The sequence below is a fragment of the Arachis ipaensis genome, chromosome B10 (genome assembly GCF_000816755.2).
Source record: "Arachis ipaensis cultivar K30076 chromosome B10, Araip1.1, whole genome shotgun sequence".
NCBI classification, from domain to species: Eukaryota; Viridiplantae; Streptophyta; class Magnoliopsida; order Fabales; family Fabaceae; genus Arachis; species Arachis ipaensis.
This window is the reverse complement of record NC_029794.2, coordinates 135,963,413-135,977,987: the sequence shown is the minus strand read 5'-3', so window position 1 is coordinate 135,977,987 and position 14,575 is coordinate 135,963,413. Positions and strand designations below refer to the sequence as shown.

Genomic DNA, 14,575 nt, shown 5'->3' with positions numbered 1-14,575 from the left:
TATCCACGATATACAACGGTAAGAAGAAGGAAGGGACAATCCCAAAAGAAAAAGAATATATGATGGCAAAAAATTAAGAAATCAGTAATAATGATCAATAATCAATTTTAATGAAAAGATTGAGTGCAAATTACTTTTTAATCAAAAATCTTAGTAGAAAAAGAGTACGTACTCCGTACTCAAGGAGAATGAGAGAAGGAGAGAGCGTGGGCGAGCAGTTGAGGGTGAAATACGGTGAGAAAGATGGTCATGCCATCGGAAGAAATAAGGGGAGAGTGTGGGTGTGTATCCGGTGTTAAGGAGGGTTCTTCTCAAGAGGGGTTAGAAAAGTCTCTTTTAGAGATAAAGTCATTGGTGCAGAAAAGTTTAAGCCTTTGCATTAATAGGGTCTTTATCTGGGGATGGTATCTGGTGCGGAATTTATAACTACAAACTTACTGGCAAGTACACCGGGTCGTACCAAGTAATACCTTATGTGAGTAAGGGTCGATCCCACGAGGATTGATGGATTAAGCAACAATAGTGTTTGATAGGATTAGTTAGACAAACAAAAAAAATAGTGTTTGGATGTTCAAAAGCATTAAACAATAAAAGAAGAATTTGAAGACAGACAGGTAAATAAGTGAGAATAAAATATGGAGAAATAGTTAAAGTTTTAGAGTTATCTATTCTTTTGGATTAACTTTTTTTATTCACTATTTTAATCATGTAAGATTTAATTCATGGCAAACTATTTGTGACTAGACCCTAATTCCTTAGACCTTCCTAGTCTCCTCTAAAATTCATTAACTGCCAATTCCTTGGTCAATTAATTCCAATTAGAGGGTGATGATCAAATTCCCTTCTCTGTTGGCTTCTTGTATTTTGTTGGTTCTTCTGTTCATTCATCCTCTTTTTCTCCTACTTCAATGGCTAGTTTAGGATAGTCATTTTAGTAGGTATATAGATGGTTATTTTAATTCTTATGTGGATGATTATTTTGATTGGATTGGTTTAGTTTTATATAATTAAAATATATTGGATATTAAATTCATTAGGTATACGGATGGTTATTTATCATTAAGTGGATTGTTATTTTTACCACCGGTGTCGGCGTGTGGCAAGCCAAGCAGCGACGGCAAAGTGAGATGATTATTGATGAAGGTGGGGATGACAGCCGATGACAGCCGGTTGAAAAAGAAGAGGATGTTGGAGTGAAATGTTTTGGTAAATTACGTATTGTTTGGATGATATGATTTTGGAAAGAAAGAAAATGGGGGAGAAGAAAAGGGATGAAAAATTTGATTTTCCTTCGTTTGGATCAATAAGGAAAATGAAGGGAAAATGAAAAAGTACCTATGGGACCCATTTTAAAGTTTCTTAACCTGTTCGGCCTTCTTCCTCAGCACTGCCACCATAGCTTCCCATCCGCGTCCACGTTGCTACAGCAGTTTTGTTATCGTTGTGACAGGTGAAGCACATCTTCAACCAGGCATCCTCAACAGAAAGGTGAGTTCTTTTTTCAGTTCTAGTAGTTTTTTTCAAAACGAAACGAAAAAAATCATTATAGCATATAGATTGTATTCGTCTTTTGTTTTTCAACTGAAATGTTCTGATTTTACATTTTATGGATGCCGTTTACAATTGTAATGGAAAAAGAACACATTCTTCGTTGTCTGTTCTTAAATGCTTCATTCGTTCTAACCCAAAAATCCAATTATATATGACCCAGTTCACGTTTGATCCTAGAAAGGACTAATTTTTAACTCATCTGGTATTTGAAATGGTTTGCCCTGATTTTCATATCATCGGATTTTTTCTCAAAGTTTATTATATTATGCCCTTTTTGAATAGGGTGGTCCAAATATGAAGAAAAGAATTCAGGCAAGTGACCATAAAATTTAGTTACATTATTAGAGTAAATTACCAATTATGCCCCCGAATTTGTAAAACGCTGACAAAAATAACCCTAATATTTGATAACGACAATAATACCCTTCAAAAATTTTAAAACGGTACAAATCTGACCACCCGTGAGGAGAACCCTTCTCCGTTGAACGGCGCTTGGTGATGTGGCAAACGGAAGTCCAACGTGGCCTCCCTATTAGGCTTCACTCCCTTTACTCCCTTATTTAGAAATCAGAATGAACATTTTCCCCAAATTGAGCATAAAGCAAAACCCTAACCATTGTCATGCATGCTGGAAGCTCAGTCATGTCCAGTTATAATCGAAGGGCACAGTATATGGAAAATAGTGGATCTGAAGGGCTCGAAGAACATGTGAGCAAGCCATATGATGGCACATGCTTCTGTCGTCTTCAGGTGGTGGCGTTGAAGTCGAAGACGAGGAAAAACCCAGGTAGATGGTTCTTCAGGTGTCCTCTGTGGAAGGTAAGTATGAATTTTGTGCTTCATTTGTTCCCCCCGTCGACAACTGAGCTTGATGAATGGTTATTGTGTTGGGCAGACGAAGAACAGTGGGTGCTGTTATTTTCAATGGATGGACGAAACGGGTGAGGAATCTGCTGGGGTGGAGGAATGCTGTAAGAATGGCACAGTAGGATGCAATGCATGTGGAGTATTGGAAGGGAGGTTTACCAGTGTTAAGAGTGAGACGACACAGAGAGATCGAAAGATGTTGATAGAGCAGATGAAGAGAGTTGAATTACTTCTGTGTTTCGTACTGGGTGGACTTGTACTGAGTTTGAGTTTGAGTTTGATGTGTTTGGTTAGATAGGACAACGAATGCATGCAGGACAGGGTTTATTGATGACTGTTATGTGTTATTGTTGCATACTATTTATGTTGACATTGCTGTGGTTATTTTGCTTACTTGTTAATGAATTGGACCTGTGACTAGAATTTTATTGCATCACCAAGAAAATCATGAATGGAGTGAAGTGCAACTAACCAAAAAGGCAACTCAGACATGTTAAATAAGTTCAAATAGACCTAAGAAATCAAAATTGGTAAAAGGACAAGATAAAAACCGAGACAACTGGTCTGCATAACATCAAGCATTAGCACAAACTGTTCCAACCAAAATACTCTATACATGCTAATCAGTCTTCATAGCTGATACCAAAATAAACAAAGAGTCCAACAAAGGGCAATAACCCATACTAAATATCAACATACATATGACAGCACGGCAGACCTGTGAGTTGCCACTTTCTACAAGTGCAAGTCCTGTCTTGAGTGTTGACCCGAACTGTTCGACCATGCCTTCTGACTTCAAAGACATTGTGGTCATCGTCTCCCACCCATTGAGCCTCCCAGTAATTTCCTTCCTTCTTTTCCTTCTCCAATCTGCTTATTTGGATAGGAGCCAGTTTTCTCGTGTAGGCCATGAGTGCATCTTTATGCGTTGCCATCGTCTTCATAAGGAAATATCTAATTTCCTCTAGCATGGTAATGATGCTCTTGCCTCTTAGCCCCACCATGGTTGCATTAAGTGACTCAGCATTGTTATTGGTTATGTTATCCACTTTAGGCCAAGTTGAGAATCTTGATCTTGACCAAGTTTCTTGCTCATACTTAGAAAGATATTCCCAGGCAGAAGTATTAATTTTCTTGATAGCATCCATACCTTCATTAAACTCCTGATCAGTCAATGCCCTTGCACATTGAAATAGCAACTGCTTGAGTTCTAAATCCTTCCAGCGCTTGTTGAAATTCCTCCACATATGCATAGTACAAAATATGTGATTAACCTCCGGCATAACTTCTTGTAGAGCAGGAATTAGGCCCTGTCAAGAACTAAGTTAGTCAGCATATAGTATTAAATAACTTAACACACAAGTTACAGACAAGATACCTTCTGTTTGTCAGACATAAAGTGCCAATCAAATTGCCTGTGATCCCCGATATCTTCCAACAAATACTCCAGGAATTCTTTCCAATTATTCTTTGTTTCTGCATCAACTACTCCATATGCAACTGGGAATAGATGATTGTTTGCATCCTGAGCAACGGCTGTCAGCAGCTGTCCCCCAAAATAACCCTTCTGCCCCCCAACTTCAAAAATGCTCCATCAAGGCATAAAAAAGGCCTACATCCTTGCTTGAATCCTCGTTTGCAGGCATCTAGACATATGTCATATGTAATGAACTTAGGCAACCCTTCTTGTTGTGGGGTTGTGCTCATACGGCAGGTGGATCCTGGATTGGCCTTACGGAGCTCATTCAAGTAAGTCCTTAACTTCAAATATTGTTCCCTTTCTGTGCCCTCAATGACATCCTTAGCCTTCTCCATTGCCCTAAACATCATCCTCTCTCCGACACATATATCAAACTCAACCTTGAACATATCACGGGCCTCTCTATGAGACAAATTAGGACAGACTCTAATCTTGCTAATCAACTCCTCGGACACCCATTTACACGTCACTGACCTGCTTTTGTTACTCCTTGGACATGTATGCTCATCGACCAATGTTTTGATTTGGTAACTCGGGGGCTGGTTTCTCCTTGCACAGTAAACTTCCCATGGACAAGTTTCATTGTAACATATTACCCTGCACCTGTGTGGTTCAACCTTGAGAAAAAAGGCCTCTCTGCCCAGCTGAATACTGTACTTCCTAACTGCATCCTTAAACTGCTGCATCGTGCCAAACTCCATTCCTAATTCCAGTCTAATTTTACCAAATTTCGTATCTGGATTATACTGAGGGAATACCGGGTTTTCATCCTCAGAATCAGAACCAGGTGGGGTGTGCAGCTCTTCAGAATGATACTGATACTCAGTGGGTTCTTCATCCTGGTCATGAGGGTTAGGAACAACCACCCTTGGAGCCTGATTCTCTTCCCTAGGTGGAAGAATCTTCTGTCCAGATGGACGGGGTCTTTGATGATACCTCCGGCCTTGAACCCCACAACCTGCATCGTCATCTAATTTTACAACATAAAGCATTCATATGATTAATTTTTTAATTAGCAAACATCTTATGACAGGTAAAACACAGTCCCAACAATATTCAATATTTCAACTAGGATCTACAATTCATGTACTTACCAGCATGTGCATCACTATTGTTTTGTGGTACAGGTTGAGCTCTACCAGATGGTTGGGGCCTCGCATGTTTCTTCCTGGGTTTTCTTCCCCTGCCTTGGGCTTCTTCAGGATTAGATTGACCCGCCTGGTCTTCAACATGTGTCTGATGGTTGTCTCCTATGTTGGGGGCCTCGTTTTCCATTGTTCCAGCCTGAGTTTCATTACAAACCTTTTCAGTAGCAGCCTCATCTGGCAACGCAGAATCATACCCCCCTTTGTTCAGCATTGTTTCGTCCTCTTCTTGCTCTTCTTCCTCCTGATGTGGGGGATCATCATCCTCTTCTTGCTCTTGTTCCACCTCTTGTGGGGGATCAGCTTGATGATTTGATTGATTTTCTGAAGGATCTCCCTCTACTTCTGTATTTTCATATCCTTCATCCTGTTCATTTTCTTCGGCTTCATGCTGATGAATTTGCTGATCCACTAAATCAAGAGTCTCAACTTCTTCGTTACCAATAAGCTCAGCCTCATCAACATACTCTGGCTCCGCATCAACTGGATGCTCAAAATACAAGTGGACCCTGTTTTCATTCCTCAATGCAGCTTCACACAACTTAACCACATCGGCATCCCTCCTGAGCACCCGTAACCCGTTACCTAAATCCTTCCCGGGCTCCAACCAATAAACTTCAGTATACCTAGTATACCCTAAATCGTGTAGGCCATGAGTGCATCTTTATGCGTTGCCATCGTCTTCATAAGGTAATATCTAATTTCCTCTAGCATGGTAATGATGCTCTTGCCTCTTAGCCCCACCATGGTTGCATTAAGTGACTCAGCATTGTTATTGGTTATGTTATCCACTTTAGGCCAAGTTGAGAATCTTGATCTTGACCAAGTTTCTTGCTCATACTTAGAAAGATATTCCCAGGCAGAAGTATTAATTTTCTTGATAGCATCCATACCTTCATTAAACTCCTGATCAGTCAATGCCCTTGCACATTGAAATAGCAACTGCTTGAGTTCTAAGTCCTTCCAGCGCTTGTTGAAATTCCTCCACATATGCATAGTACAAAATATGTGATTAACCTCCGGCATAACTTCTTGTAGAGCAGGAATTAGGCCCTGTCAAGAACTAAGTTAGTCAGCATATAGTATTAAATAACTTAACACACAAGTTACAGACAAGATACCTTCTGTTTGTCAGACATAAAGTGCCAATCAAATTGCCTGTGATCCCCGATATCTTCCAACAAATACTCCAGGAATTCTTTCCAATTATTCTTTGTTTCTGCATCAACTACTCCATATGCAACTGGGAATAGATGATTGTTTGCATCTTGAGCCACGGCTGTCAGCAGCTGCCCCCCAAAATAACCCTTCAAAAATGCTCCATCAAGGCATAAAAAAGGCCTACATCCTTGCTTGAATCCTCGTTTGCAGGCATCTAGACATATGTAAAGACTTCTGAACTTAGGCAACCCTTCTTGTTGTGGGGTTGTGCTCATACGGCAGGTGGATCCTGGATTGGCCTTACGGAGCTCATTCAAGTAAGTCCTTAACTTCAAATATTGTTCCCTTTCTGTGCCCTCAATGACATCCTTAGCCTTCTCCATTGCCCTAAACATCATCCTCTCTCCGACACATATATCAAACTCAACCTTGAACATATCACGGGCCTCTCTATGAGACAAATTAGGACAGACTCTAATCTTGCTAATCAACTCCTCGGACACCCATTTACACGTCACTGACCTGCTTTTGTTACTCCTTGGACATGTATGCTCATCGACCAATGTTTTGATTTGGTAACTCGGGGGCTGGTTTCTCCTTGCACAGTAAACTTCCCATGGACAAGTTTCATTGTAACATATTACCCTGCACCTGTGTGGTTCAACCTTGAGAAAAAAGGCCTTTCTGCCCAGCTGAATACTGTACTTCCTGACTGCATCCTTAAACTGCTGCATCGTGCCAAACTCCATTCCTAATTCCAGTCTAATTTTACCAAATTTTGTATCTGGATTATACTGAGGGAATACCGGGTTTTCATCCTCAGAATCAGAACCAGGTGGGGTGTGCAGCTCTTCAGAATGATACTGATACTCAATGGGTTCTTCATCCTGGTCATGAGGGTTAGGAACAACCACCCTTGGAGCCTGATTCTCTTCCCTAGGTGGAAGAATCTTCTGTCCAGATGGACGGGGTCTTTGATGATACCTCCGGCCTTGAACCCCACAACCTGCATCGTCATCTAATTTTACAACATAAAGCATTCATATGATTAATTTTTTAATTAGCAAACATCTTATGACAGGTAAAACACAGTCCCAACAATATTCAATATTTCAACTAGGATCTACAATTCATGTACTTACCAGCATGTGCATCACTATTGTTTTGTGGTACAGGTTGAGCTCTACCAGATGGTTGGGGCCTCGCATGTTTCTTCCTGGGTTTTCTTCCCCTGCCTTGGGCTTCTTCAGGATTAGATTGACCCGCCTGGTCTTCAACATGTGTCTGATGGTTGTCTCCTATGTTGGGGGCCTCGTTTTCCATTGTTCCAGCCTGAGTTTCATTACAAACCTTTTCAGTAGCAACCTCATCTGGCAACGCAGAATCATACCCCCCTTTGTTCAGCATTGTTTCGTCCTCTTCTTGCTCTTCTTCCTCCTGATGTGGGGGATCATCATCCTCTTCTTGCTCTTGTTCCACCTCTTGTGGGGGATGAGCTTGATGATTTGATTGATTTTCTGAAGGATCTCCCTCTACTTCTGTATTTTCATATCCTTCATCCTGTTCATTTTCTTCTGCTTCATGCTGATGAATTTGCTGATCCACTAAATCAAGAGTCTCAACTTCTTCGTTACCAATAAGCTCAGCCTCATCAACATACTCTGGCTCCGCATCAACTGGATGCTCAAAATACAAGTGGACCCTGTTTTCATTCCTCAATGCAGCTTCACACAACTTAACCACATCGGCATCCCTCCTGAGCACCCGTAACCCGTTACCTAAATCCTTCCCGGGCTCCAACCAATAAACTTCAGTATACCTAGTATACCCTAAATCTAGAAACAAGCCTTCCACAAGGAATAGGTTGCATGTATCAACGTGCACCCTGTCGATGATACTCACTGTACCACCATTATACTTCAGCACACCATCCGCATCTTTCTCTAACCAACCCCGATGGTGATAAACAAATGTGATATGTGTAGCCATCTGACAAAAGTCATCACAAAAGTTATAATGAGCTAACACAACACATCAAACTACCATCATCATACCTCCATATTCAAACCCCAACTGGCTGATAATAACAACAACAAAAACATAAAATGCTTACCAAAATTTTCGTTCTTCCACAACGATTTCTTCACTCCGAATCAACGCCAAACGTGTCACTGCATATGACGTTACGAAATCCAAGAGACGGATATAAAGCGACAGCAGACGAACACAGACAGAGACCACCACCAAGAAACTCTTCAGTTTCGCGCGTCCAACTTCGTCTTAGTTACATATGGTCTTTCACTAAAGGGTTAATCTAGTAATTTCATTTGAATTGTCCAATTAGGGTTTCAAAAATTAGGGATTTAGGAACAAAACGGATAGTGAAGCCTAATAGGGAGGCCACGTTGGACTTCCGTTTGCCACATCACCAAGCGCCGTTCAACGGAGAAGGGTTCTCCTCACGGGTGGTCAGATTTATACCGTTTTAAAATTTATGGAGGGTATTATTGTCGTTATCAAATATTAGGGTTATTTTTGTCAGCGTTTTACAAATTCGGGGGCATAATTGGTAATTTATTGAAATTATGAAAAGTGTGTGTGAGAAACAAGTAGAAAATGCCAAAAACTTGACCTCTTAAGTCTTGATCAATGTACAACAATACATTAGATAATCAGGGACTTGTACTTAGGAAAATTTATTGAAAAATGAAAAAAAAAATTATACATTGTGATTTGTGAAAACAACATATTAGAAAATAGAGAGTATAAAAAAAGATTAAGCTCCTAATGCATATAATGTAATTCTAAATCAATCTAGTAATTAAACTTGGAGCTTCGACCGATCAAATCATTCAATTAATTTGAGCATGCATTTTAAACACAATTCTTTGTAGGTTAGCAGGAAGCAATTTTTTGAAGACACAAGCCAGCTTTTCTTTCTCTTTTTTACTTTCTTTTCATGTAAATATCATCAACAATAGCTATGAGCTATATCATTCATAAAGGGAGAGATTTCCCAACCTCTTCTTTAGTTCATGCATCATTTGCTTAGTTTACTAGGTACTTGCTTTGTAGATGATTCTTTTTGTATAATTAAAAGAAATTGAAAAAACTCCCATTGTATATCTTTAGAAAATTAACATGAATCGAAATTAAATTAGTTTAATCAAAGATTGGTGGTGGGTAAACCACGACAATTACAATTATTTTAGATCGTAGATATTAAATTGGAGATATCATAAAAACTAACTCTTTATAATTTGTCTATTTGTTATATATGCCATAAGAAGAATCTCTATCTTAATAATTCAAATAACTTTAGGACATAAGAACATATATTATGTTTAATATAGAGAAAGCAGTTACAAAGTTTATAGAAAATGTACACATGCTTCTCAGTTATCACAATATTTTTATATATTTGATTTCTTAATTTTTTTTAATTTTTTTCTCTTTATTTTAATCGATTTGATTTGTTTATTATATGCTTAAACTACAACCAATGGTTAGGTGAATTGAAGCAATGTTATGGGTATAGTTTATTCAAAAGTCCATCACTTATTAAGTAGATCCACTTGGTTAGATTTTATCTATAGGTGTTGTGATGCATATACCTAATTATTACAATCATTAATGGGACAACTTATTCTTTTTCTTTTTTGTTTATTTCTTTTAGTATAAAAATGAATAAACAGACATAAAGCATGGGACATAGATACAGTTATTACTATGGAATAATTTTCTTTTGAGGTCTCATCCAATTTTTACTCACAACTTATGTTTTTATGTTTTTCTCATTGGATTTTGGTGTTAAACCAATGTATTTATTAATATATCATGCCATTTACAGTTTGTTTTTATTGTTTATGGCAGCCAGTTTTGGAATCAAGTTTGACATTTAGGAGCTGGAAATAAGTGTTTCATACCAAGGTATTTTCGTGTTTACAACATGACACCATAGTGTTATATAAAATTTTATTTTCATTTATTTTTTATATTTCGACAAATGAATTGTTAAAATGTAATAACATATGTGACTTTCTAGTTACTTTCTTTATTGATATGTCCACCCTAAACCTTATATTTTCATAGATGGATAACGAAAATATTGAAGATGCGAATCTCGAAGATAGAACAAACGTCATATATGATTCGGAATTTCAAGTAGGTCAAATCACTTCTACTGACCTATATCATCCTGAGCCAATACAAATACTAACTCGTGTCAGGGAGGAGTTAGAAAATAGACAACATATCTGTGTCACATCTCTTTCTTGTGTTGCAGTGCATCAGTTATATCTTTTGGAATTAATATCACAACATAGAACTAGGCAAATTAATGACGACAAGTTGGAAAGAGAACTTAGGCGTACTCAATTAATGACACAGTTATTGGAGTCTGAAAAATGCCGATATGTCATACGTATGGGCCCTGAAGCATTTAGGCAATTGTGTCAGAAATTAAGAGGAACTGGTAGAGTAAAGGATTCAACTCGTTCTACGGTTGAAGAGCAAGTCGCTAAATTCCTACATATTATAGGGCATAATGTGAAAACTAGAACCATGTCTTTCTTCTTCCACCGGTCAGAAAAGACAATTAGTCGTCACTTTCACAATGTCCTACATGCTATTCTATCGTTAGAGGGAGACTTCTTCAGGCAACCATCTGGTGAGGAAGTTCCTTACGAAATACTTAATAATAGTCGATTCTATCCGTTTTTTAAGGTACTAATTCTTTTGATTTACTTAGTGACATTTATATAATTGTCAATGAAATAATTATAATACTGTTATGTTAATAAGTCAATATACTTTCCAAAAAAAGGATTGCATTGGAGCCATAGATGGAATTCATAGTCGTGTGAAGGTACCAAGGGTGGACGCCCCTCGTTTTCGCGGACGAAAAGATCACCCAACACAAAATGTTTTAGCGGCCTGTGGTTTTGATATGAAATTCACTTATGTGTTGTCCGGTTGGGAAGGAACTGCCTCTGACTCAAGAATATTGAAAGATGCTTTAAATAGGAATATCCACTTCGAATTCCCGAAGGTCTGTGCTAATATAATTTGCGAAATCAGCTACATAAAGTTAAATTTATAGCCATAGTGTGTTATACTTTAATTTTTGTATGCAACTGTTGTAGGAAAATTTTATCTAGGCGATGCTGAATTCATGCTGAAGCCTGGGATACTTACACCATATAGAGGTGTTCGGTATCACCTGAAAGAGTATTCAGTACGTGAGCCACAAAATCCTAAAGAACTATTCAACCACTGGCATTCTTCATTAAGAAATGTCATTGAAAGATGTTTTGGAGTTCTAAAGAAAAGATTCCCAATTATAGCTGGCGACACTGAACCATATTATTCATTTGAAACTATGAAAGATATTTTTTTGGCATGTTGTATACTGCATAACTTTTTGATGGGTGTTGATGTTGATCAATCTATAATTGATGAGGTTGACAGAGAATTGCTACAAGAACGCAATATAGATAGATCACAACCAAATCAACAACGTGATGAGGAATATAGGCATGCAGCATTATTACGAGATAACATTGCGGCTGAAATGTGGAATGTGTATCAAACATTATGAGTGATTATACCTCTGATATATTTGAATATGTATATATATGTGTAGTTTATTGTCAAAGTTGTTTGATTGGATTTTTTAAGAAAATGTTACAGGTTAAATAATGCCAAATAAAGAAAATAAAACAGAAGCAACTCAACCTTCTAAAGACAACTTAAGATGGTCTGAGGAGATGGATGAAGCTCTGTTGAATGCGTTAGCAAAAGAAGCATTGAAAAGTAATAGACACGATGGCTCGTGGACAACTGAAGCATATGCCAATGTTGTGAAGACTTTGAGTATAGCTATAGGCCCGCACATAACAAAGAACCACATCAAGAATAGAATGAAGACACTGAAAGATCATTTTGCTGAAGCGTATGACTTATTTCATCACTTAAGTGGATTTGCATGGAATCCTGTAACTAGAAAGTTTGAAGCTGAAGAAGAAGTGTGGCAAGACTTTATCAAGGTATCTAATACTTTTTTATTACTTATACCGATGATGAAGTGAGTCACAAAATAATTTTAACATTACTTTATGTAGAAAAAACCACAAGCAGAAAAATGGAGAAAAATGCAAATTAAGCATTATGATATTATGAAGGAGTTGTTCGGAGCTGATAGAGCTACTGGTAAAGGGGCTGCTACTTCACGAGAAAGGATTCAACAACTTGATAGAGATCCCATTGACTTGAATGACTCTTTTGAAAATATTGAATTTTCTGACATAGATGTGAATACGGGACATGATATCCCAACATTTTTTGCTAGTTTAGATTCACCAAGTGCTCCTCATGGTCAGCCAAATCAATTAGGAGGGAATTCAACTTCAAGAGGTACAAAGCGTAAGTCTCCTATGAATGATTTTTTGGAGGCACAGTATGAGAAAGTTGCTTTGGAAATTACTACCATGGCCGATGCTGTAAAAGAGGGTAGTTATCTGTCTAGCAAGCTACATGACGTGGCTCAGAGGCCGGTTGAATCAGCTGAGAGACAAGCTTTTGTGGCTGAGAGGCAAGTTTTGATCGCTGAAAAACAAGTCTCATTAATTGAAAGACAAGTCGCGATTGCTGAAAAAGGATTAGCTATTATGCAACAAAGTAGGACTCGCCTTTACAGTGAATCAGATGTATGGGATATGTTGACTGAATTGGGTCTAGTAGGTTCATTTCGGATGCAATGTTATCAGTTTTTATGTGAAAATGAGCAAAAAAAGCGCCAAATTTTTGGGATCCCACCTGAAATGCGATTGGATGCACTTTTTCATTTCATGACTGCTGCTGGTGTTCGCTTAGGAGATATGGTACTTCCAGAAAACATTCACCATTACAGGTATAATTTTTATATGCGTTTAATCTCTGGTTAATTTGAGGTTATTGCTTTTAACAATTGATTATGTGTTTCTTATTGTCGTAAAGTATGACTATATCTTGATATATTTGAACAAGAGATCATTTTCTGTTTTATTTATATTAACACATGGTTGGAAATCACTTTTTGCTGATACGTTGAGATTGATTGGTTGATTGAATAGAAAGATATTGATAAAATAGATTATCATAATCAATTCTGATCTTTGTGTTAATTAGTCTTTGTTGTATATGCTCGTGCAGGAATCCTAATACTTGAAAATGTTTGGGACCAATGAGTACACAGGACAACTAGAAATTCATCATGTGTTAATATCTTTAACTCGGAAAAACTTTATTTTTTTGAAGTAGATAGGTACAGATGACTCAAGCTATGTACAATTGATTTTTTGGACGTAGGCCTATGCTGATTACTCTGACCATGAAGAATGACCCTTTTGGAAAGTGTTGTGTGGTGATAAAATGGTACTATTTTGGAGTCCTAGTCGTTGTTACGTTTTTTACGTTTTGTTATATGTTTATAAAAATTGTATATGGTTTTTTGTCACACGTAGTAAGAAAGAAATGCTAGTTACTGTTGATAATATTTTATTTTGTGAATACAATTTAGTGAAACTTTTTCTTAAATATGATTAAGGAGATTAATGATGTAGAGTATGAGTAGTTTTTATGATTCTTTTAGGAAATTATTTATTTATATGTATTTAAAAAGAATGATATATATTTTTATTTACGACATTAAAAGACAACAGAAAAGGATAAATTCAAAAAAATATTATTGTTCATAAAGATAACACTAAAATTCTTAAATGTAATTGGGATCACTTTTTTTTATTTTAGAAATAATTTAAATACGTCGGTATATTGTAATTCATATATAATATAAAGAAGGGTATTAATGTAATTTCACTTGTTCATGATTTTCTCTCTTCTTACTTTTCCTTTCATCCAAACAAAGGAAAAATTTCCTCCTACATTCTTTCCATCAATTTTCTCTTCATCCAAACAACATAAAAAAAATATTAACTTTTTCTTTCATTTTCTTTCCTTCTATTTTCTTTCCTCCCATTTTCTTTCCTCTCATTTTCCATCTTCCATCCAAACAAAGTGTTAGGGTTTGGGATAGTTATTTTTTTAGAATAACTAAGTAAATTTTTTTATTTAGGTAATTTGTAGAGTATTTTATTTTTTACATGTATTGGACTAAATCTACGGCCCATTGTTCGTATTGTTTAGATTCCCCTTTGTCTCCCTAGCGGAGTTGTTATTTAAAGGTTGCTGAATATCGGAATTTTGGTACATCACAACTTGTATTTTGACCATTAAAAATGGGCCATAATCAATCTCACAAAATTTCATCATCCCTAGCTTCATCTTTCACAAAAATTACTAAATCTGAATCAAATTCGGCGTCTGATGGAAA

At 37.2% G+C, this 14,575-nt stretch overlaps 2 protein-coding genes across 6 annotated transcripts in view; one reads left to right on the top strand and one right to left on the bottom strand.

The window, feature by feature from the left end:
• Positions 10,297 to 11,803, top strand: LOC107621168. Its single transcript, XM_016323204.1, has 3 exons — positions 10,297 to 10,929; positions 11,030 to 11,177; positions 11,349 to 11,803. Exons 1-3 carry the CDS (start codon positions 10,297 to 10,299, stop codon positions 11,801 to 11,803), a joined length of 1,236 nt encoding a protein of 411 aa, XP_016178690.1.
• The window catches only part of LOC107623882, a 5,539-nt gene continuing 5,344 nt past the window's right edge, over positions 14,381 to 14,575 (bottom strand). For all 5 annotated transcript variants that reach the window (XM_016326278.2, XM_016326279.2, XM_021113206.1 and 2 more), the window contains one exon: positions 14,381 to 14,575. This exon is cut by the window's right edge and continues 1 nt beyond it. The gene's annotated coding sequence lies outside the window, so the exon portion shown is untranslated.

Bases quoted from the DNA above. Each gene is read 5' to 3' on its own strand.
- LOC107621168 (XM_016323204.1), top strand. From the start codon at position 10,297: ATGGATAACGAAAATATTGAAGATGCGAATCTCGAAGATAGAACAAAC. The intron at 10,930-11,029 runs GTACTAATTCTT...TTCCAAAAAAAG, and splicing joins GATTCTATCCGTTTTTTAAG to GATTGCATTGGAGCCATAGA. The intron at 11,178-11,348 runs GTTGGGAAGGAA...CAACTGTTGTAG, and splicing joins ATTCACTTATGTGTTGTCCG to GAAAATTTTATCTAGGCGAT.